We start from the raw sequence: 24058 nt of genomic DNA on the forward strand, positions 1-24058 counted from the left end.
TAGACAACGATTTATTTTGCTTGTTTATTTTTTTGTAAAATATCGTGGAGATACAGTCTTAAAAAACGTTTTGTTAGGTTTAAGAAGCACCTATGGTTTAAGAATTGTATGTACAACAGACATGGTTTCCCTGGTTGTTAAAATTGTTGAAAACGAACAGCAACTGCTGCCAATACATGACTTCAAAAAAAGACAAAAAGGAAAAATGTACTGGTTTACAATGAAACAAAAAGCAAACTAACATTACTGCAACAAGTATAATTAATTTGATACAACGGCAAACATGATAAAAAATAAATCAGTAAATTATGGCCAATTTGCACATCCCTACAACATAGTCACATTTTCGCTGTTCAACAGCTACCCCTACTGGCAAATATTAAAACCGCAGTTATCATAATGAGGTTCAGAATAATCAAAAGGATAATTGTAAAACAATACCTCTACGGACCTGCATACACTTGTCGTGAGCCAAACAGTTAGTTCATTATGGTGGCACACATATTAACACGACCTGACCTCTTTTACAAAATCGAATGACATGACAGCACAGCACAAATCTTTAAGCAGTCTTCACACTTATAATGCCCCCCTTCTGAGTGTTCTGTCTATAACCAGTCTCAATGGACAGCATTGACAATTCATATTCCTTGAGACTTGCATTCCTATCAACCAACCAATAACAGAACACACAAGACACACATTCCCCTTACTTCACCTCTCACACCCTAAAGCACGGCGCGGCACCACATTTATGCTATTACTGAAATAACCACAAAGGTTCTGTATGACATATACCCCTAACATCACGGTCTCCACTGCAGAATCACACTTTTAAAACAAGGATAGACGCCAGTGGCCCGCACTGGACTTCAGCTAGACAAATACTTCTCGGATCCATTAACCAACCGCGTTTTTACTCTTCTACACTAGCAAACAACCTGGCATGGTGACAGAGATAAAGATTTATCGACATGGAACTGAAAACAAATTAGCCGTTATGAACCTGTGAACCCCTTCATACAACTTACAGTCAATTGGCTTCAAGTCGCCTTCAGGCAAAATGTGACCCTGGGTAGCTATAACTGCCGTAGACTCCATCTAGTCATTACAATATCCTTCATTTCAACCGGATATATTCTAGAAAACATCTGAAGGGTTACTTTAATTAACTTGCACTTTCAGGTTCTGCAGTCTGCTTGATCCATTCCACCTCCTCTACACCACCTTGGTGAAGGACCCAGAATGCATTGCTTCAGAACACTTTTCTTAATGAAATTCGAATAATTATCCATCTAGCGATCTCGAACTCTACGGTCAACTTCCATCATACAAGAAGAACGAACGACACATTCTTTGTGGATAAACCATTACATAACTTGTTTGTTGAACAGAGATAGCGCAATGGGTGGTGCGGAGAGAAATAAAACACAGTCTGCTTCATTGCCTTATAAACCACAGGCTGCTGAGATGAGGCATTTTCACAGTCCATGTCATAATGTTAGGAACTGAATGATTCCCTGCGCCGCACATTTCCTGATAGTTCTGTAAGACACTAAGCATTTTGCTTCACTTAAAATGTATTTCAGACTAAGAAACTTGATAAACTCAAGCACAGCAAAACCACTGAAGGATGTGAAAGAATTAAACAAGCCAGAAAAAAAAATGCACAAGCACTAAAAATATTACAACATGAAAATCAATTTTGAAGATGGCATTGTGAAATAAAAACAATACAGACAACACACACGCACATTTACACCAATGGCAAAACTGACAAAGCAGAGTCTACCCATCACTCAAGCTGATGATCTTTCAAAGAGCATGTTGCTTTGGTGCCTTCCAATACAACTATATAGGCTTCTCTTCCATAAATTATACATTTATATTCATATAGATTTATGTATAACATTTACATACATGTACATCAAGACTGACTTTTTTTTTGTCAAAAAAATACATTTGTTTTGTCAAAGTATGTACTAACATACTAATTTTGTTACACAAAAATAAGTCATCCTCTGACTATGGCCTCTTTCAGGAATACCCATGTGCAAAAGCAAGCTGGGGCTCTGGGGGTTAGCGGGGACAGGTGGGTCAATCACAGTGACAAAGTTACCTGACAGAATTTTCTGGCTCCACGCACTAATACATGTTCAAACGGGTTGAACGATGCAAGATTTAAAAATAGAAAAAAAATGAAATAATAATAATAATAATAATAATAATAATACAATTCTAAAGAAAAAACAAAAACACTGGGAAAGTAACAACTACAATACATGTCAATAAATGTTTGGTCATTTGCATCACAATAATTTAGTACATAAATATAATTGCAACAGTGATCTGTGATGTGGCTTCATAAGGATGTTTGTTTTCTTTAAGACTGATGCACAGACAGGTGCACATTTTGTTTTCAGGGGTTGCACGCCGCAGTACTTGCTTGAAGAAATCCTTAGGTAGGTTATGTATAGAGTGTGATGTTAATAAGATGCTCATGATAGCTCATAGAACAGCAGTGAAGAGGACTGAGTAAGTCCATTAGAGATGGCATGCTCAGAGGCCTCAACAAACCGCAGCCAAAATAATATGTGCTTTTAAAACGTCTCTTCATTACTTCAAATTAGGCATACACTAGCTACTGATGTGACATATTAACAGCATTTTTAAGTTAAAATTGGGTGGGGTTTTTTACTATTTAAAACAAATGCATCATCATAGATTAAAATACATACAATTTCAAAACACATCTCTATTTGTATAGATCACTAGTGACAGCGTGGTCTTGCACACAGTGATTGTTTTCAGACAGGGCTATCAACAGTCTGAATCTGCGACATGCCAGCGTCTAAGCTTGGCTGCATACTGCTCTTAAAATCGGATGCATATAATGGCAGAAAAAGTGGCATGGCAACGGGAGTCTAAGGATCCCTTTAGACATCTCATCTGGCTCTACGCAGAGCAGAGCATCAAGAGCTGGAGCACAGGATCTATCCTTCAAAAGATGCACAAGTTACAGTGAGACCTTCTCCTCTGCTAACAGTACAAGTGCTGTAAGTGACCCCTTTGCGTTTGATCAGAAAGAAAATGTTCAGTGGTTCGGTGATTCTAGGTCATGTTTTGAGGCCTCTGAAAAGAAAACTTGGTGACATTTCAAGCATGTCCCTATCCAGGTTACACTGGATATTCTGACTCCAACAAGTCTTCAAGTTTAGCTGACTTCTTTTTCTCATAAAAGTGATATATCACATGCACTGATGCCTTTTTTGTTGCGTTATCTGAAGTGCATTTGTTAACATGCAGGTAAGACCCATACAAGCTAATGCCTAGATTTGCATTGTCATCCCATGAGTGAGACCGCTAAGTGCCTGCATATAGCAAAACAAAAAAAAAAAAACAGGAAAAATAAAGAGCTGGACCATCCGTATTTTGACATTGAAAAGCATTGGTCCCATTCTTGAACCTTTAGAAGTCCCCTCCCCCCTTCCCCCATCTCCCTCCCCCCTCCCCCGTCGACTCGAGGAGAGAGAGGAGGAGGAGGAGGAGGATCCCTGTCATAGGAGCAGGACCCTTCACCTCTGACCGGCTCCAGAGTCCTAGAGGGGGGTACTGACCGTTCCCGACCCACTTCTCCTCTGCCTCGGAAGTCCGCTCTCCTGTTCCCGCGGGCTGCTCCTCCTGCACCTCTAGGCGTCAGCCCCCCACCGCCCCCTGGTGCCGTCACTTCAGGCGGTCGGAACGGAAGGAGTCCTCCACCGCCGGGTCGGCCAGCAGGAGGTCTCCGTCCGTCAGCATGCCCAGCCCCTCCAGCGCCAGCGGGTCCATTCGGAGCGGGTCGTCGCACGAGAAAGAGTCCACTTCAAAACCCGGCACGCCGGACAGAGCGCTGGTGATCTCCTTTGACAGACCAGGTGGAGAATCTCCTACAGAACGAGAGAGCAAAAAAGAAAAAAAAAAAAAATCAGGAAACTTTCATGCAATAGCAAGTTATTCATCATTCTCATGTGTTAGGGCACAGAATCTTTATTGTCTGACTGTTTGCTTTTCTAAGTCACACTTGGAAGGAATTAACATAACATGTCCAGCTAAACGGTTGCCATATGCTTCTCCGTTTATTTGTCCATTTCGTCATACACAGCCAGTAGGGAGGGAAAAAAAAAAAAAAAAAAAAAACACTGCCCTTACCCGTGAGAATAATGTTGGGGACATTGTGCCGTCCCCCACCACCATAGTTCTGGTTCTGGTTGGGGTTGCCGAGCTGGTGGTCTGTCGAGTCCAGAAGATCCAGAACGGCCTGGTATGAGCTGTCCTGTACTTTCCCGGAAGAGGAGCCGGTGCCCAAGCTATGGTTGAAGGACAGGCCCTCTACCTGAGTGTCCATGTTAAACTACAGGGACAAGAGAGGCCGGAACAAACATCAAAAAACCATGAGACAGCATCATGGGAACACCTACTAGGGACAGACAGTGAGCACACAATGATAATACAGGTTGTATACCACTAATGCTAACATGACACACAGTCATCTAATATAGGTATTCACCTCTGTACAGTAATTTCCTGTGTATAAGCCGCAGGTCAGTGTTTTATGCAAGTCTGAAGAAAATCCCTGTGCATTAACCTCATAACCGAAGACATTTAGCAAAATCAATGTATAAGCTGCGGCTAATGGTTGGGAAATTACGGAATACAGAAAAAAACGAATAAGAACCAGAAGGTTGCACCCACCTGCTGAGTGAGGTTCTGGTTCTGCCTGCCACCGAGCTGCAGGCTCAGGTACGGCTCATCCAGCAAGGACAGCAGAGCATCCTGGACAGACACACACACACACACACACACACACACACACACACACAGACAGACACACAGACAGAGACAGGACACAGCCGTTGAAGTCATGGAAAAACACTGAAGACAGGATGAGGAGGATGACTCAATCCTGCATCTGGGAATCTCTGTTCCAATAAAAAAAACCTAATAGCTGCTTTATGGCAACACCATTCAGCTAATCATGAAGCTCTTCAGCAGACTCCTATTATAATGAAAGAGATTCTGCTGAACATGATTATTGCTTTATTCTGGGGGTTTTCTTTTTCCTTCATGTCCTTTGAATGAGGTCACTGTACGACAAACACTCCGTAAATACACACTCCCACACACACACACACACACACTCACATCAAAAGTTTCACCACTCTCACTGTCCCTCATTAGACAGGGTCACGCTCATAATATTACATAAGGGATAAAGTAATATAATCCCATTTGAGGCTGGAGAGGGAGCGCTTTTTGTCCTTTTGTCTCAGGGCTCACACACTCTGGCAGGAGTGTGGCGTCAGGCGCTCAGAGGCGGCAGTGCGGCGGCGGCGGTGGCACTCTGATCAGCTCGGCTCAGTTTGCCGCTCGGCTCGCACCGGCTCGGCTCTCCTCTCCGCTCCTCCGGCCTAAAAATAGAGCATCGCCTCAGAGGCCTTTGTGTGGTCCTCATTACCTCAGCAGGCTTCTCAACTTTCTCTATCGCTCTCTCTCTCCCTCTTTACCTCTATCTATCGCTCTATCGCTTCCTCTCTCCCTCTCCCTCTCTCTCTCTACCTCTCTCGGTTCCCAAACATAGCGGGTGGGCACTCAATCAGATTCAGCAGTGCCATGCTGGGCACCAGCCAGGTTTGTGTTCAGATCCGTTAGTTCCGTAGTTCCTCAGCGACTCGTTGACGCGTGCAAATATAAAGCCAGCACTGATTCTGGATCTCTGCACAAACACGCTTCGCTCAACTCATCAGGGGCCTCTTATACAAAGCTTGCGTGCGCACAAAATTGTTGCGTACACCCATCTTTCACGTTCACTGTTGGATGCATCAAGAGTACATGAGCGTGAGAATGTGTGTTTCTCCCGAGTTTCTCCACGCTAACTATATGTGTGTCAAACACTGCTACACACAAACGTGTTTCGTCAGTAGGTGATACTTAGAGGCAATGCAGCACAACAACACTAGGTGACCACGAGTCTAGGCCTTTATTTTCACAGCTTAATTTGTGAAATGTGGGCTTTTAAAACTGATAACTCTTCAAAGTAGGTCTGTGTTTCTCGATAAATGAGCATGCAACATGCGCAAATACTACTAAGCTATGCAACAGCCTACATATATAATGACAACTGTAGTGTTATCAGAGGATATCAAGAGTTAAAAGGGAATGTGAACCCTATTTAGTGACAGCGCCAGCAGTTCCATAATCGTTGATGGCTGGCTTATCAAACATTTCAGATTTTGAAGAGCTTTCCTCAAAACCTGTGATGAATGGAGTCGACTTCACACATTTGCTCATGCCTTGAATATTTGGCGGGTGTTTTCCCCTTCATATCTCCGATAGTTTTCATTAAAAACAAAATACATATGGGACAGGATTATCCAAGTGAATAGCTATACCTTGACTAATAAGCATGATTTGAAGCCATTTCCCTTACTGTGACTGACTGGCATAGGCTATACTGACTTTCCTTGAGTAGGCATTCGCATTATTGCGGTCACACTACAAATAGAAACTATAGGAATATGATCCAGAAATTTGAATGTTGTGGCAAGGTGGCCTGGATCAACTTTGTTTATTCTACTTCGCGTGCACGATGCGTGGTCTCTTACATGGACACGATTCATTTAATGACCTTTTCATTAATGCAGTTATTTTGAAATGGTCCAAATGAGGAGGAGAAACCTTGAAAAAGGCCAACTGGCCGAAACGTTGGTGTCAATAAACTTTAGATAGAGACTGAGTGTGCGGCAACATAATCCTTTTCTATAAGTTTCGTCCCGTGCCAGCACCTCTAAGGGTGTGCATTTTTTCATCTTTTCTTTAATGGTCCAAATGGCCACAAAACCCTGTCATGCAAACCCAGTCACCTACTTGCAGACTGAATGAATCTGCCAGTCTCTGACCCTAGTAACCACTACCACGTTTTTTTTCTGTCATCTGTTATTAATTACAGATGATAAAGATGTAAATTCTTAAGAACGATTACATTTCAGTTTCATCGTTATCGTTGTGTCCCCCGTGGTTATCATACGTCATTATATATTACCAAACGTTAGTGATTGAACTCCAATGAATTCAAACTTGACAAGCGTCCACAAACCAGGATATAAACATTTGCCAATGGACCTTGGCCAGAAAGACTCTCTGCGAAGAAGAGAGGCTACATTTTCAGGTTCGCACATACGCAATGTTTTCATGCAAGTCTTTGTACAAGAGGCCCCAGGTTATTGTAAAACTGCTGCTAAGACAAATGAGGAAAATCACACACACACACACACACACACACACACACACACACACACACACACACACACACACACACACACACACACACACACACACACACACACACACACACACACACACACACACACACACACACACACACACACACACACACACACACACACACACACACACACACACACACACACACACACACACACACACACACGGCTATGAATGGGAGGGGCCAGTCGCCACAGGCAGCAGTCTGCGCATGCTTCACCTGGGAGAGGGACGAACGGGGCTTCCCCTTGCGGCTCTCAATTCTACTGGTAACGCTCTCGCTCTCCACCCCACTTCCTCTTTCTTTATCGCCGCAATTAGCTCAAACTTTCCTTCACTCCCAACAGTCAAAACAAAAAGCCAGCTGCTTTGCATCTCTGCCACAATCACTGCTACTGCACGGGAATGATGTGTTCAACCTCTATGTAAAGCAGTGGCACACAGCAAGGCACTAGATATCAGTGCGGTTTGTGGTAATATGAGCCAGTGAAAACAACCAACTACAACCGACGATTTTAGAGCAGAGACCACTAGAATCTTATAACCATCTTGTACAATGTATCTACTCACATCATCAACCTCTGTATAGAGCTGCAATAGACCAATTAGCTCTGTTTGCTAAATATGCATATGTGATTAATGCATATATAATGTCTTCACTGTTATATAATGCATGCCTAATGTGTTCACTGACTTATGTAATGTATGTCTAATGCATCCACTATGACGTAATGTACAGTTATAGTACGTCAGCAGCCTATCAAAATAAACCTTTCTAATGTAAAGGCGCAGAAGACTCACGTTGTAGAGCAGATCGTTGGCGAAAGACTGGCTGATCTGCTGGAGCTGTGGGAGCCCCTGGTCCTGCTGTGCCATGTGTTGCTGGCTGTTCTGCTGCTGCTGCTGCTGCTCGTTGCAGGGCGTCTGGGCGCCCGGCTCCTGCTTGCAGAGCACGCTCTGGCCTGACATGTCCATGCCGCCCTGCTCCTGGCCTTGCATGGAGTTGGAGGCCGGGCCTGGGCCTGGGCCTGTACCGGGTCGATGCTGATGCTGCATTTGCTGTTGCTGCAACTGCTGTTGTTGCTGCTGCTGCTGCATCTGCTGCTGCTGCTGTTGTTGTTGTTGTTGTTGTTGTTGGTGCTGTTGTTGTTGCTGTTGCTGCTGCATCTGTTGTTGTTGTTGTTGCATCTGCTGTTGGTGTTGTTGTTGTTGTTGTTGTTGGTGTTGCTGCTGCAACTGCTGTTGTTGCTGCATCTGCTGCTGCTGCATCTGCATGCTCTGCGTCTTGCGCAGGTTCTGCAGGTTGTGCAGCTGCAGCTGCATGGCTTGTGTTCTCTGATGCTGCTGCTGCTGCTGCTGCTGATGCTGTTGGTGCTGCTGCTGGGCAGACTGGTGCATGGGGGTTTGCTGCGAGGGCAGGGGCTGGCCCGTCTGGGGGGAGCCCAGGCTGGTCTGTGGGGGGTGGTGGGAGGCAGGGGAGCCGGTCTGGGGCTGCTGGGGCTGGTTATAGGGGTACGGAGGCAGCCGCTGGTCCATAGGAAGTTTGCTGGTGTCCAGAGGCACACCCTGTGAATCAAACAAATAAATAAATAAACCTGGCCCTTAGCATTGGTTTGAACAGGTTCAGATTGACTTTGTGTGTGTGTGTGTGTGTGTGTGTGTGTGTGTGTGTGTGTGTGTGTGCGCGCACAGTGACATACAGACAAACACACCCCTAACTCCCCCTCTTTGCCTCTATAGCTGCTTTCAGACATGTCCTCTGCAGTATATGCGGATCTTTGTCAAACGGAGGTCCGACCCTTCGGGTGATTCAGACATGACGCCAACGACACTTAGCCTGACTCCTCCTGTCTACGCACTTCCATTCAATTCCTTTTCCCTTCTGTACTCCGTCTGGAATGCCTTGATCCACTTTGGTTTACTCCGGCAAGTGAACTTCCGCCCAATCAGCGAACAGAGGGCGTTCCCGAGAGTGATTACATTTAAGTTATCGTTATCATTGTGGCTAATTTACATAATGTCCATCGGAATACTAGTAGTAGTGTAAGAGCCGGCTAAATTCGCAGTTCCAAATGTCCGGTTATGTTGTTCAGATATATGGCCCAACCACTTGACATCCACAGAACATACAGACTTACACCGACGTCTGAAAGCAGCTTAGGACATCCCCAACTTCCCCTAATAGAATATTTCCCCGACTGGCTCAGATCAATGAGTTCAACACATGTATTATTCAACTGAACTTAAGTTGATAAAAAGGTCCATCACAATATTACGTATTACTAAACTCTACTATTTAAAATAATTGCACTGACTGGAGAACACTTTCAATTTCGTTGTACCTATGACAGTGACAATAAAGATATCCTACTCTACTATGGATGTACAATGCTACTGTGGAGTCCCAGTGATCTCCAGGAGCAACATGCTGCTGCTGGCGTGGCCGGAGCCGGAGCCAGGTGTGTTTACCTGCGTGATGGAGGAGAGGGTGGGCGACATGGTGGGGGAGAACTGCTTGGCGTGATGCCTCCGGGCGTCCGCGGGCAAGATGAGTGGCGAGAGCTGCGCCCGCCGGCGCGGGGAGGAGCTTAGCTGGGTCTGCGGCGTCTGACCCTGGACCTGGACCTGGACCTGCCCGTGACCCTGGTGCCCGGCCATGAGGGGCGCGTAGGAGCCCGGGCACGGGCCAGAACCGGGGCCCTGCCCGCTGCCGCCGCCGCCGCCCGAGCCGTAGGCCGCCTGCTGGAGCGCCTGCGGCTGCTGACCGGTGAGCGAGGAGCTGCTGAGCGAGGAGCGCAGCGATTGGCTGCTGAGCGAGGACGGCAGGGAAGGGGAGGAGCTGAGCGAGGACTGCAGCGAGGGGTTGCTGAGCGACGAGTGCAGGGAGGCGGAGCTGAGGGAGTTGGGGAAGGAGTGGCTGCTGAGCGACGACTGGATGTTGGGGTTGCTAAGCGACGACTGGAGTGAGGGGTTGCTCAGCGTGCCCGGAAGAGATGCCAGGAGACCTGAGAGACAGAGAGAGAGAGAGAGAGAGAGAGAGAGAGAAAGAAAGAAAGAATGAAAGAGAGAGAGAGAGAGAGAAAGATGGGGGTGGGAAGGAGAGAGGCATGAAAGAAAGAGAGGGAGAGGAAGAAAGACAGAAAGAGAGAGAGAGAGAGAGAGATGGAAGAAAGAGAGAGGAGAGAGGGAGATGAGAGAGAAAGAAGAGATAAAGAGAGAGAGATGGGAAGGAGGAAACAGAGGGAGAGGGAGAGACGGAGCACATGTCAGTACAACACTTTCATCATACACTTCCTCCGTGTCTCAGACACTCACAGGAAACACCCACAACCATTCCTCTCACTTAGTAAGATGCAATGTACTGCTGGGGGTTTCATGGATGCAGACCAACATTTCTATGTTACTCAGCTAAAGGAAAGCCAGATTGTGTCTCAGAGCCTCCGGGGATGATTTATTGAAGTTAAAGACTTATTTAGGACGTGCTTTATTGCATGTCAAAACAGAGCAAGGAAAACCCCCCAACGCCAGGGGAGGTAATGTTATTTACAGACCACAGAGATACTAACATGCAAACGCATACACACACACACACACACTTTCTTATATTCATACACACACACATACTTTCTTATATTCATACACACACACACTTGTGTACATATACTTAAACAACCACCAACCCTAAAAGCCAATGACTCCACACCCTGACGCACTGTTTCCTGTGTGGTCAGATGTATCACCTAAAGGAGATAAGGATGTCTGCTTTTTCCGATTGCACACTCACTCACTCACTCACTCGCTCAAGCTCACTCTCACTCTATCTCCCTCTCTCTCTCTCACACACACACAAACATTTTCTCTTTCTCTCTTTCTCTCACTCTCCCTCTCCACTCTTTCCCTCACACATGCTCTCTCTATCTCTCACACACATACTCTGTGCTCTCTCTTCTACATAAGTGGAACATGGACGGAAAGTGTTGCTTCAAGCACACCTAACCTAAGTGTGTCAGCGGCAGCGGTGACTGGCCCCCAGCTTCCTTCTTCAGCGCTAGTTTGTAATCTGCATCTGAGGCATCTGGCGCTGGTGACATCACTCCAGGGTCATTTTCATATAGGCTGCCTGCTAGTCACCGCATTTCACTCGGACCAGAAACGAGACCCAGCAGGACACTCGTCTCTACACAGACACGCTGTGCTCTGAAGCGCAAACCATCACCAAGGAAAAACAGACACAGCTCCACTTGGAACTGGGGCAGCAGGAAGTATTGTGACTTTGAATCAGAATAATAGTCAAATACTTAGCATCAAACACACACACACACACACAGACACACACACACACAGTACTGTAGTACCTGGGGAGTTGAAGGCGTTGCTGGTGTTGATGCCAAGGTGGGTGAGGGTGCTGGCCAGGTTGCCGGTGCTGTTGCCCCCACTGAGGGACGGGTAGCCGGGCTCGTCCGGGTCCAGAGGCGTGGGCAGCGGCGGGGGGAAGTGCAGGCTGGACAGGTCAGGCAGGGAGCCGCCCGTGTTCAACGCAGAGGGAACGAGAGGGGTGCCGGACTGCTGGTCTGGGGAGGGGAAGATGCTGTGGGAACAAGACAAGAACCAAGACAGAATGAGAGGCAGACAGACAGACAAGAGTCAGAAGGGAGGCAGTCAAGAGAGACAGGAAGACAAATGTAGAGGTAGAGGGTTCTAAGAAACGAAAGGCAGAAAGACAGATGAAGGGGTAGGGGGTTCTAAGACAGAACAAAAGGTGGACAGATGTAGAGATGTACATGTAGAGGTAGAAGGTTCTAAGACAGAACAAAAGGCGGAAAGACAGATGTAGAGGTAGAAGGTTCTAAGACAGAACGAAAAGCGGAAAGATGTAGAGATGTAGATGTAGAGGTAGAAGGTTCTAAGACAGAACGAAAGGTGGAAAGATGTAGAGATGTAGATGTAGAGGTAGAATGTTCTAAGACAAACAGAAAAGCAGACAGACAAAAGATTATAATAAAGCAAAAGAAAAAGAAGCCATGGAAAAGACAGGATGTAAAAAAGCGGAGGTTGAGGAACAAGAGAAAGGAGGAAGAGAAAGGGATGAAGGACAGAGTCAGGAGAGATAAGAGTAAACGAATGACCAAGACGCAAGGAAGTTGGCAAGGGAGCAAATATGGGAGAGAACTAAGTAAGAAGACGTTCAAATTACAGTTACATGAGTGGACAGTGGGGGAGAGGAACAGGGCATTGAGGCTAGAGGAATGCAGAGATCTGATCAGGAGGGGGCACGTAAGGATGAGTGGGTGACCACCTCAAGTAAGGAGGGAGGAGGAGGAGGGAGGAGGAGGGAATAAATAAACACATGAGCGAGAGTTATCCGACAGGGTGACTTCAGCAACCCAAGGCCAGAATGACGCATCACGCCGCCTAGGGCAGGAATGAGACAGAGAAAGACACACACACACGCACACGCACACACTCACTCTCTCTCTCTCTCTCCTCTCCTGTCCTCCCTCCACCGATCCCAAAACACAAATAAAAACTATAAATTAAATCCTCTCACCCTGTCTCAGACTGAGACAAGGGACTGCAAGAGAGGGGCTGCGTTAACGCAACTGTGTGTGTGTGTGTGGGGGGGGGGGGGCCGTCTATAAAGTCATTCCTCTGGCCCACTCCCTCGGCTAGAGTTAGTCACGGCGATAAAAAGACACTGGAATATGAATGCGAAAGAGACTTAGAGGTCGAGAGAGGCTGGGAGGGCAGAGCTCATTAACAGTGGGTGGTTTCGGGGCAAAATTAATGGAGATTTATAGTGGCCGGTTGCGTCAAGAGCGTCCAAAAAACGTTCTTTGCCAAGGGTGAATTCCGGCTGCAGCCGCCGACAACAGCCACGCCATGCACTACTGAGTAGAGAGCGCAGCGGAGTCCAACAAATTATTTTGCCTAAAACAGTGACATTGTTTACGCGACAATATAAAGACAATATAACCGTTTACAAACAAAGACCAGACTGTTCCTGAATTGGATAAAGAGACCAGGGCCTGGGGGATGGATGGGAACTAGAGATAGTACTTACGTGATGCCGGGAACTTCACAGGACTTGGGTCTCGAAGATGGCATCGGTAACTGTAGCACAGAAACGGAGTGCTGTAAGTATGGATGTCTTCATAAACGATGTACTGAGACTTGAACACTGAATACTGAATGACGTACTGAAACATGAAGAGAGTAATATTTACCTTCTTAGTGTCCCAAGGCTTCAGCAATTTTCCTTCATCGAGAACATTCTCCTCAATTGGGGGAACAGGATACGGAAACACTAAACAGACAGAAGCCAAGCTGCTACATCAGTTCAGGCCATTAGGGTCCTTAAGAGACGGACTGGACACACATTTGCACCAAACACTGACTGCACCATGAGTCCTTGATAAAGATTAAATAAAAACAAAAACAACAATAAAAACTTACTTCTGCGTCCGTCGGCCTCAGCTAAGCCTATTGGATGAGAGAAACAACAGACAGTCACAACGATACCGTGGCGTCAGAATAGTCTGACCGGATGGTACTCAAAAACAGTAATTTTCCTGATGGCCTTGTGACCATTTCTCTTGTAAGAACTATGAAAAATCTTAGAAATAGTACTGTATTAACCTGCTAGTGTTCCTTTGAAATGTGTGTGTGTGTGTATGTGTGCATAACCTATGGCATTGTCTATGCCAGCATTAAAGCGGTTTCACGTAGATAACACAAGAATTAACCACATGGCTACAGGCAGTTTGCAAAACCCATTTAGAAACCGTGGTTAACAGGCAGGAAGTTACGGTAAGCATGGCGTATCAGGGTAATGTCCAAAAGGCACAAAAGCCTCTGTCTGATGTGCGTCTGTAGCTTTCTCCATCTTACATAATGCATGTATTCTTTCAGACAACCAGCCGCATCTCGGGCTTAAATTCCTTGCTCAAGGGCACAAAGGTGGAAGCTGGGAATTGAACCCATAACCTTTCTGGCTACAGCATGCTAAACCACTATGCTCCCAGCGCCCCACGTTCAGCCTGACGTCACGGGGGGGGTTGGGGGGAGGGAGGGAGGAGAAGCGGAGCTCACCGCTGCGTCTACCCTGAGGGGTGAGATTGTGACCAGAACCGAAGGGGTCCCCCGTCGGAGGGTTCATGACGCTGGTGTGGAGAGCAGAGTCCGAGTTGGTCCTGCAGCACAGAGAGAGGGAAAGAAGTGCGGGGGTGAGGAGGGGAGCAGATGGCAGAGGTCAAAGGTTAAGAGCAGGACAAGGTCAGATGGATAGAAGAAGGTAAGGAGGATGGAGGGGTATAAAAGTGGGGGATGGTCACGGTAGAGAGGTAAAGAGATAAGCATAACCGCACACCATGTGTGGACTGTGTGTGTGTGTATGTGGGGTGGGGTGGGGGGGGGGGGGTTAAAACCAAAGAGAACTGGTCTAACAGGTTTTGTAAAGTACAGGGATTAGACATTGACAGTCCTGACTGCAGTCACTGAAAATCACCTTAAACATGGAACACCATCGTAAAGAGCATCCTACAATAAATTACACGATTTAAAAAAAAACAAAAAACATTTTGGTCTTTCTTTAAGACAAGCACACAGTTTTAATAAGACAAACACCACTTGTTAAGAGATAGACAAGACAAGACAGCCCAGTCAGATGAAACAAATGTGTGAGATCAACCCAGGGCTTCCACATCCCCCTATCATGATCAGGTCACTTCCCTACGATCGTAACCTTCTGGTTCAATACACTGCAGACAAGTGAAGCTAGACTTCATCGAAGTCTCTGGATAACTGAAGTTATCGTTGGCCATTACGTGCTGGTCACGGTCTGCCTCGTGGCTTCGAAAAGAAGTGCTGCTGGGTTTAGCGTAGATGCAGAGAGAGCAGGAGGATGAATTCACCTGTTCAGTGCAGTGGTGGGGAGGCGGAACAACTGGCTTTTGTCCGTGGGGAAATTCATGGACCAGTTCCTTCATGATTGACAGAAAAACGCCAGTTATTTCCAGACCACAAAAGAGGTGAAGAAAATGATGATTACATCGTAAGCAGAAAGGGGTGGGGGGAGGGGGGCTCAGAGAGAGGGATACTGACATAAAACAAGAGGACGAAAAGCAGACATGCTGCTCTCTCCGCCTCTTCCTACTGTACATCTGCCAAGGTATCATTCCTGAGTCGGTTCCAAGTGCACAAGAAGTTAACGGAGGCTGAGTCAGACAGAGGGTGAACGAGCATGTGTCAGTGTGAAGGGAGTGGGTGTCTGTGTGTGTGTGTGTGTGTGTGTGTGTGTGTGTGTGTGTATGTAAGTAATGGACAGAGTATCTGACTACACATTTTTACATGGAACCTTCTAGCCAATGCATAGGCCTACACCTACAAATGTTACATAACATGTGCGCTTGCATGTGTGTGTGTGTGTGTGTGTGTGTGCGCACGTTCATCCATACAACTTGAATGACATCACGCTGCTGTCCGGCCATCGGAATGAAGTGAAGCGAATTTACAGCAGCCGTGAATCACGGGCCAGCGCAGCACAGCGAGTCGAGGCCCAGTGGCCAGACGCTCACGGCTGTTTCTGCTACCGGCTGCTGTGCTGACGCACCACAACGCAGCCCTCCGAGTCCGGAGACTTTTAGTGGCGGCTGATTGATCACCTCCTTTTCCCAGAGCACAGCATCTCTTTCCCCTCCGATATAAGAAAAAAAGAGCTGAAAACACTGTTTCCATTTCCAAGAGTCACTGGCTGCCATCGCAGACAAGTGCTCAGGTTTCGCCAGGGCTAAAAATAAATAAATAAATAAACATGGCAGAGACAAAGTAGCACCTGATAGAATTTGATACTGATGCGCAAGCCGTAGGTGCTGCATCATTCTAAGTCAGTTTCCCCCTCTCTGACATTGGTTTTTGGTCCTTTGGTTTTAGTAGAAGCGGAAGAATTGCTGCATTAAAAGGAAAGGATGGAAGAGATTTTGAAAACAAAAAAACATATACACGTCCTTCTTCACAGCTGATGAAAGAATGAAAGGAGTCAGCATGTCAAAGGAAGGAAAGAAGAAGAAAGATCAAACCAACTGAGGAAAAAACAAAAATACCAACTGAGAATGCCAAGGGGTCTTTTTTTTTTTGCAAAGAAACTGAGGTCAGGGCAACGAAAGAAGAGAAAAACAACATTAAAAAGCACGAGAGAGAGAGAGAGAGAGAGAGAGGGAGAGAGAGAGAGAGAGAGAGAGAGAGAGAAGCCGAGGACAAGCTCTGAGGTGTTAGTCCCACTGGGTTAGTGCGCAGCGGCGTGCGGCGCTGAAGAAGCCGGCGTGCGGCTCACATTCACTAGGCAGAGTGAGGCCTCAGAGACAGGAGAGGAGAGACAGAAAAATAACACGGCTAAAAGTGAGCCGAGCAGGGGGGCTGTCCCGGGGGGGGGGGGGGGGGGGGGACCATCCGCGCTGCCGCACTCGACGGGGGCACCTTACCTTCGCCAGCTGGGGTCGGGTGGCGGGGACAGGTAGGCGGAGCTGCAGTGAGAGTTATCCACCTGAGAGCACTCGGTCAAGGGCGACAACTCACCTCATTAGAACAAGCAAATAAACACACACACACAAGACAGCCCTGCTTCTTTCCTAAGTTTCCTGCTTGCATTTCCCTTCAAAAGCTTGTCTAAACAACTTAACAGCAAAAGAAGGGTTTTAGCATAAGACGGGAGATGTGTGGTTACTTCCATGTGTCCACCAATACAAGTTCATTCAGAACATAATAGCAGTATGATTAGACATGGCACAAACTAGCCTTCTACTTCCTACTACTACTTCTGAAGAGAAAGATGGTTAGTTTAGTGATTCACCTCACAGGAAAAGCTAGCAGAACAAATGTATTCATAGTTCCATATTCTGAAATTCAGCTTTTTTTTAAATTGAATCTATTTACAACAATACACAAAAATGTGTTGCCAATGGGCCTCATCACGCCTATTTTTTTTTTTTTTAGTCAAATAACACAAATCCACGATCCCATTTCTCTTCTTGAGAGCCTGATTGTAGCGCACACAGCCCATGTGACTGCCCTGGCATGGAGCTGCGGAGTGGGCATGTGTGTGCTCTGTTGTGCTGGGACTGGGAGCAGCAGGCTGGAAGGGAAGGATACTTGTCTCCTGTAGGGCCGGCTCGGGGAGATGAAACGTCTGTCTCTCTGGACCCTCTCCACAAGGCCGTGGTGCCGAGTGGACCGGCTGGAGTCCAGGTTGGAATGGAACGGGCCCTGAGAGAGAGAGAGAGAGAGAGAGAGAGAGAGGGGGAGGGACAGGACAGAGAGGGAGAGAGGGGGGGGAGGACCAAATGAGAGAGAGAGAGAGAGAGAGAGAGAAAGAAACAAAAGAGAAAGGGAAGAGGGAGATTGAGAGAGAGATGAGGAAGAAAAGAGACAGAGGAGAGGGAGAAAGAGGGAGAGAGAGAGGACAAAGAGAGGAGAGGGAGATTGAGAAATAAAAAGAAAGAAAAGAGAGCGAGAGAGAGAGAGGGGGGGAATGAGACAGAAAAAGAAAAGAGAAAGAAAGATGAGGGAGAAAGCAAAAGAGGGGGAGGTGGATGAGAGGGAGAGAGAGGAAGAAAGATCGAGGGATAAGAGAAAAAAGAGAAAGAGGGCGAGAGGAGGGCCCAAAGAGGCGCAGAGACCCAACAGAAGAGGAGATACAAATACAGAGCGAGCATGAGAAAGACAGAGGGGGGGGGGGGGGGGGGACACGAGCTATAATGAGCTGTTGTTGTCTGACTTGCGGCTAGTCTGCAGGGAGCCATCGTAACGGGTGTGGATTCATTAGAGACACAACGAGCAACAACAACAAAAACTTTTAAGGTGAGGCTTACATTAAAAACAAAGCAAGCCCAGGTGTATACTTCACTCAGCTCCGGGTTTTTTTTTCTTCTTTTCTTTTTTTTACTCTTCACACCACATTCCAAGATCGGTGCACACAAACACAGCGTCTTACCTGGAAATCGCCCGCGTTTCTTCCAATCTGGTTGACGTTTGGCAGGGAGCCCCCGTAGTATGGACCCTGAGTTCTGGCAAGGCGCACCTTCTGAGCCTGGATCTGGAGAGCGGACAGACAGACAGACAACACCCCAAACATGAGTCATCGCAGACCGTTACTAGTTACTCTGGTTTCAGAATTCTGCACTCAACACTCCAAAATCAGTCAACCCCATACGCAAGCATGTCTGACTTAACACATCACAATGACCAAACAAAAACGCAAAACAATCAAACAAACAAAAAAAAAAACACAAAACAACATTAGAAGGAGAGTACACTGAAGCCGACCATGAGTCATTCAGTTACTTTGGATATGATACTAATACACTAGAATACAGAATGCTTCAGCCATGCCATAAGGCCATAGGTTACTGAGGGCCATCTGCTACCGGCCTGAAGTCACACAGGGAAATGTGGTGGCAATCAGTCAATCACAGTGGGTCATTCTGCCCATTGCAATTGTGGCCTATTCCTGCTATCACAACACAAAGGCATGCTATTCACCACAGAACCCAAGCCTATCAATATTAAAGAATCATACAAGGATGCTGTCAGTCAAAATGGCATCACAATGTTACTGTATGACTGGAAGACAATAGGTGCTTCTCAACATGCCTCCTCGATCCTCGATGCTCGATCCTCGAGGGACGTTCCCGCTGATCTATAACTAACACTGGATAGACTATCCCATTGTTGCCGGCCCATCATTCTTTATGTACCGTAGATCAGTGAGGATCGAGGCCCGAGGAGCAAGGAAGGACGTACAGTATAAACGCTGAATGAGAGGCACCCAGTGATGCTGGTAACGAATCGCTGTCTGCAGCACAACAATCACAGCATCTCAACAGCTACGAGGGTAGGAGGCACAGATCTAGCAAATCAGTAGCCACCAGGCTACAGTATACACCTCACTGCAAATAGCTTACTCATCAGCAGACGAGCACATTCAAATAGCTCCCGCACACAGACTTTAATTCAGTGCATCAGTGAGGCATGGCCATATTACGCAATGAATCATCTTAAGTATTAGTCAAACCAGAAACATAACTTTGATCAAATGGCTTAATTATTTTATGCCAAAAACTGTTTACAATCATCCACTCTGCCAAGTATGAGAGCGATGCTATGCAGAGGTTTCCGTGCTGCATTGCAGGTAGTGTAATGTTACTGTTTCTCTGGCTAGTTTTCTCTGTTACTAACCAGTGCTTCTGATAAAACATCTGCAAAAATACATTAAAAATGTGACATTTTTACTGAAACTCAGCCTAAATGAGGATAACAAAAACAACAACAAAACAATACTGTTTCAGCATACACGTGGGATGTTAAGAAGATAGGAAGAGACATTTTCAGGGGTGGGAGGTCCCTCAAGTAATCAAGATTTCTCATTATGTTTATCTAGAGATTAGCTGGCTAAAATGCAAGCGCCACTGGCGCGAGGAGTCGTCTGTCCACATTAACTCAAGCGCCTCACTCGCGGCAAAAAATTACACAGAAAACACGCCTAATTTCGGCAACACATGACATGGCAGGGAAATGGCCACTGCCCACATCTGAAGCGGGGTGGACAGGGTGAAGGTCACCCAGGCATGGAGGCATTTCTTTGAATTTCTTTGTCAAAAGAAGAAATCGCTCAATCATGCATCCCTGAAGTAGCCATCCCTCTATAGCCTGTTTAAATCAAGCCTCTGTAATGATGGGTGTTGGTACTTAGTGTAGTGGGGCCTATGGCCTTCCGGCATTATCACAAGCAAACCATTGTTTAACATTTCCCTAGACCAATGGCATCTCGCATTCCAAACCCCTTTCAAAGCGAAAGAGCTGGAAGAAACCGAGAGAAAAGAGAAAGAGGGTAGAAAGATAGGGAGGGAGAGTATGAGCAAGGACAAAACAACAGGAATAACACTGACAGCATAACTGCTTTGTGTTGCTGGCTGAAGTGACACTGGAACAACATTTGGACACGAGGACAGGGCAGTGGTGCAGGGACCAACATATGAGAATGGATGAGGAAGAGGAGGAGGAGGAGGAGGAGGAGGAAATGGAATGTGAGTGCAAGGACAAGACATACAGAAAAGCTTGTGATATCAAATTAATTTAGATCAACCTTCACATGAGGGGCTTGCAGAGTCTAAGTCGAGAAGACTTCTGGGAAAGAGAAGCCTTTCATTGGAATGATTTATTCCAACTGATTTAATTATATTAGCGGAGGGAGGAAGAGAAAACGTCCGGATTTAACACAAACCAACGTTTCTCTCCATCACAATCCATCCTGCCTCTCCCTTTCACTGCAGCGCTGACAGGTACATTAAGCTTGAATCAGGTGCTGCGGTCACTACAGTGGTAAACTATGACATCTGTGAGACACTGCACAATAAGTTACCCAAGGACAAATTGAACACAACCCAATGAATTCTTTTGAAATATTACTGATATACTACAAAGATAGTGAAGCAAAACAAAAAAAATCATACCGCAAACAACTAACATTAACTAGTAACTACGTCTGTGCCAATAAAACCATTAAATACTGTAAATATTATGTAACAGCCATGAGTTGTTTACATTAGAATTATTGCCCCTGATGGATCAAAGCCGACACATAGTGATAATTTAGTGCAGGCTAATGATGCAGTTAACTACGGTTGTTTCCATTATGGTTAAAAAAAAAAAAAAGCCACAGTTCTAAATATTAAATCCCTACTGCCTACACACACACACACACACACCCACACACCCACACCATTCCTAAGGGTTCTACTGGTCACCAGACATTCTTACTCACAACCCATGTTTTCTCACATCACTTTGAGAAGCTGTGAGGTGACAACTGTTATCACTTGAGCTTGGCTGCATCAGCATCCTGGATATGGGTGTTACATCCCCAGTCGGAGCTTGCTGCAGCAAGAGGTCTGACAGACTGTCCATGTCAAACCAAGGAGAAGCGAATCCCTCCTCAAAACAGCAATAAAGAAAGCCTTAAGCTCAGAGACTGTGTGGGTGTATGGAATTTTATGGGCGCTGAGAGAGTGCACAGGCGCAAGGATGAGACAAGGAGAGTCTAACCAGAACATACAGTAAAATGTGTGTATGTTTGGACCTCAGCAAAGCTAGGCCTTGACTACTAATTTAAACCACATTCAAACACAGTCTTATTTAGAAATCCTTGTAGTGACACTAAAATGATTTAATTTGTCCATGCTCTAGAGAAAATCCTGTGGAAGGCACTAATACACCACAACAAATGCAGCAGAAAACCTTGGGCATGCTCCTTGCAAGTTCTCACATCTTAAACCGAAGTCTTCTTGTTTAATAAATAATAAATACATTGTTCTAAATAACACTAAACACAGACTAATTATATATACACAACAAAATATATTGCATTATTTTGATTAGACCAGTAGACGCAGCAAATAACATGTCAAATTAGACACTTAGCAGATGGAACCAGGACGTGCAGAGCACGAATGATAGACCATCTGCTCTCACAACCCAACTTGTCAAGTTCGATAGCGATGCTACATCTCAGAGTCAACGATGGCGGTCTCTAAGATCATTTTTAATTTAGCATCAGTGACGAAAATCACTTTTGAAAAATGTTCCATCATTTGAGTGATGTATATTTGCATACAGCGTAAATTAATAATAATACAATAATACATGATTATTAGAAGCGTGAAGCCTGCCATGCCCTGACCCGGGAGGCAGTGGGTTGAGTTTGGAATCCCGAGATGAATGTTATTGAAACTGACACAGGTTGCTTGTTTAAGCTACCCAAATCAGAATAGCAAGTATGATGTGCCACTGATTTAGTCAACAACCCGTAACTAGTTACGTTTTTTTACTCATAAGTGATACAATGCTTTGCATTACTATGAATAGATTAAATAACCGACCAAACGCACAGGATGTGTGGGTGGAAACGCATCACTGTTACCTAAATAAGACAGTAAACACAACAACTATCTTTCTCGAAATTAGCTTGTTGAATATATCCGTAGCATAACGTTAGCTAGCAAACGTTCAGAAAGCTACAAGCGAGAAAAGTAACCTCGCAGACTAACAGGTAACAATATATTTATTTAATTATAATGTAAGTTAAAAGAGTTTATCATTAAAGACAATGAGAGCCGTTGAAATCTTAGGCAAAATAAACAAGAAGTTGTAATACGACTTGGTTAGAGTACGCTAGCTAGCTAGTTAGTTAGCCTCGCTAACAAGTACTCATTCCTCATCCGTCAAAATAAAATAAGCAACTGGACGCTTGTTGATAGCTAATGCTATAAGCGTTTCTTCGCTAACGTTAGCGACAACGCCATGCAAAGTGTTGTACCACTACATTGCGTGGGTAGGACTTGCTACAGCGACCTGTCAAAATTTCACAAGTTCGTTTAACATGCGAAAATAACCGATGATGGCCAATTGACACTTTTGCGCCGTAACTACATCCAGTGGATAGCAAGCTATTTCTTGTGTTTGAGGTCTACCGCTAGCTAGCAAGCTTTCAAGCGAATACCCAGGGAGGCCTGTCTTACCTCCAGCTCGTCCCCGGTTCCCTCCACTACTTACCCGAGTTGAAGTAATGTCCATCATGACCTCCTGAAACGCAGCAGTCTCTTCGGCCTGACGCTGTGTGTGCAGGGCTATTTTCTCGCTAAACTTTCGTGGGTTTGACACCCCGGACCCAGGACCTGTATTCGGTCCTGGTCCGGGTCCGCAGCCGCTTGCACTCGCAGCGGACATCTTCTACAACTCTGTGACTTCCCCGCAGCCCGAGATGATCTGACTTGTGGAGAGGGCAAGAGGGGAGGAGAAAATAGAGCCATCTCGACAGTTGCCAACACGGCCTTATGGGACATGTAGTTTTTGGCTCTCTTTACTGAGCGTCTTGCCAGCAAATTATTTTCACCATCTCATTCTTGTCTGTCTCTAATCTATCTAATAGGTCTGCTGAATTATGATGTCAATTTAAGTTTTATTCATAAACAAAACAGGCCTAGGCCTACATCTTCACAATTTGCCGTAGGCCTATGTAAGATCAAGTTATCCTTAATGGCAGTTGAGTATTCCATAGTCACCAACATGTGTGCACTATATGATATTTAGCCTTCTTTTGTTTTGTTTAAAAATGTGGAGGCACAATATCAGTGCTTGGAAACATAACATTGAATAAACATATTCATCATTATTCAATCAGGGGCCTACTTTTCATCTGCAGGCCTTGAGTAAGCATTTTTCCTACTAAACCACGGCCAAAGTCTCTGCCACGACTTTTGTAATTTAGGTTTCACTTCACACACTTACACAACCCCACAGAATGTCCAGAGCTGCAGATCACTATTCTTCATTTAGATATGACTAAATAAGGGTGTTAAATGCAATGTATTCCTCAAAAGGGTCTCACACCTACAGAGCTCCTCAAGGACCATGGGAATGATCTTTTTAAGAGGTGGGAATTTATTTTTAGACCCCCCTTTGCTTTACCCTCCAATAACTTCTCTAAACCCACGCAAAGTAAAAAATATTGCGAATGCAAATGGGGTTTTAAAAATAGATTCCCACCTTTAAAAAGAATTCCCACCACGGTCCTTCAGGAGCAACGTACATCTTACATTGTTTAAAATATTTGTATGAATTTAATTGCTGTGTATCTATTAGACATGATTCTTCCTAAGTGAATATGTAGGCTATTGTAGCCTATTTACTT

General features: G+C 45.6%; 1 protein-coding gene across 2 annotated transcripts; it reads right to left on the minus strand.

The window, feature by feature from the left end:
* Positions 1-3519: 3519 nt before the first annotated feature.
* LOC134082527 (CREB-regulated transcription coactivator 2) lies at positions 3520-23120 on the minus strand. 2 transcript variants are annotated; one of them, XM_062538295.1, is made up of 15 exons: positions 22921-23120; positions 18305-18406; positions 17464-17577; positions 16797-16858; positions 15231-15299; positions 14410-14510; positions 13774-13800; positions 13545-13624; positions 13382-13431; positions 11676-11908; positions 9790-10325; positions 8122-8886; positions 4732-4812; positions 4189-4390; positions 3520-3926 (listed from the first exon to the last, which is right to left on the minus strand). In XM_062538295.1, exons 1-15 carry the CDS (start codon positions 23092-23094, stop codon positions 3724-3726), a joined length of 2799 nt encoding a protein of 932 aa, XP_062394279.1. In that variant the 5' UTR covers positions 23095-23120; the 3' UTR covers positions 3520-3723. The 2 variants fall into 2 exon arrangements, with proteins under 2 accessions (XP_062394279.1, XP_062394280.1); XM_062538296.1 differs by lacking the exon at positions 15231-15299.
* Between the last annotated feature and the right edge of the window lie 938 nt (positions 23121-24058).

Source organism: Sardina pilchardus, chromosome 6 (genome assembly GCF_963854185.1).
Source record: "Sardina pilchardus chromosome 6, fSarPil1.1, whole genome shotgun sequence".
NCBI classification, from domain to species: domain Eukaryota; kingdom Metazoa; phylum Chordata; class Actinopteri; order Clupeiformes; family Clupeidae; genus Sardina; species Sardina pilchardus.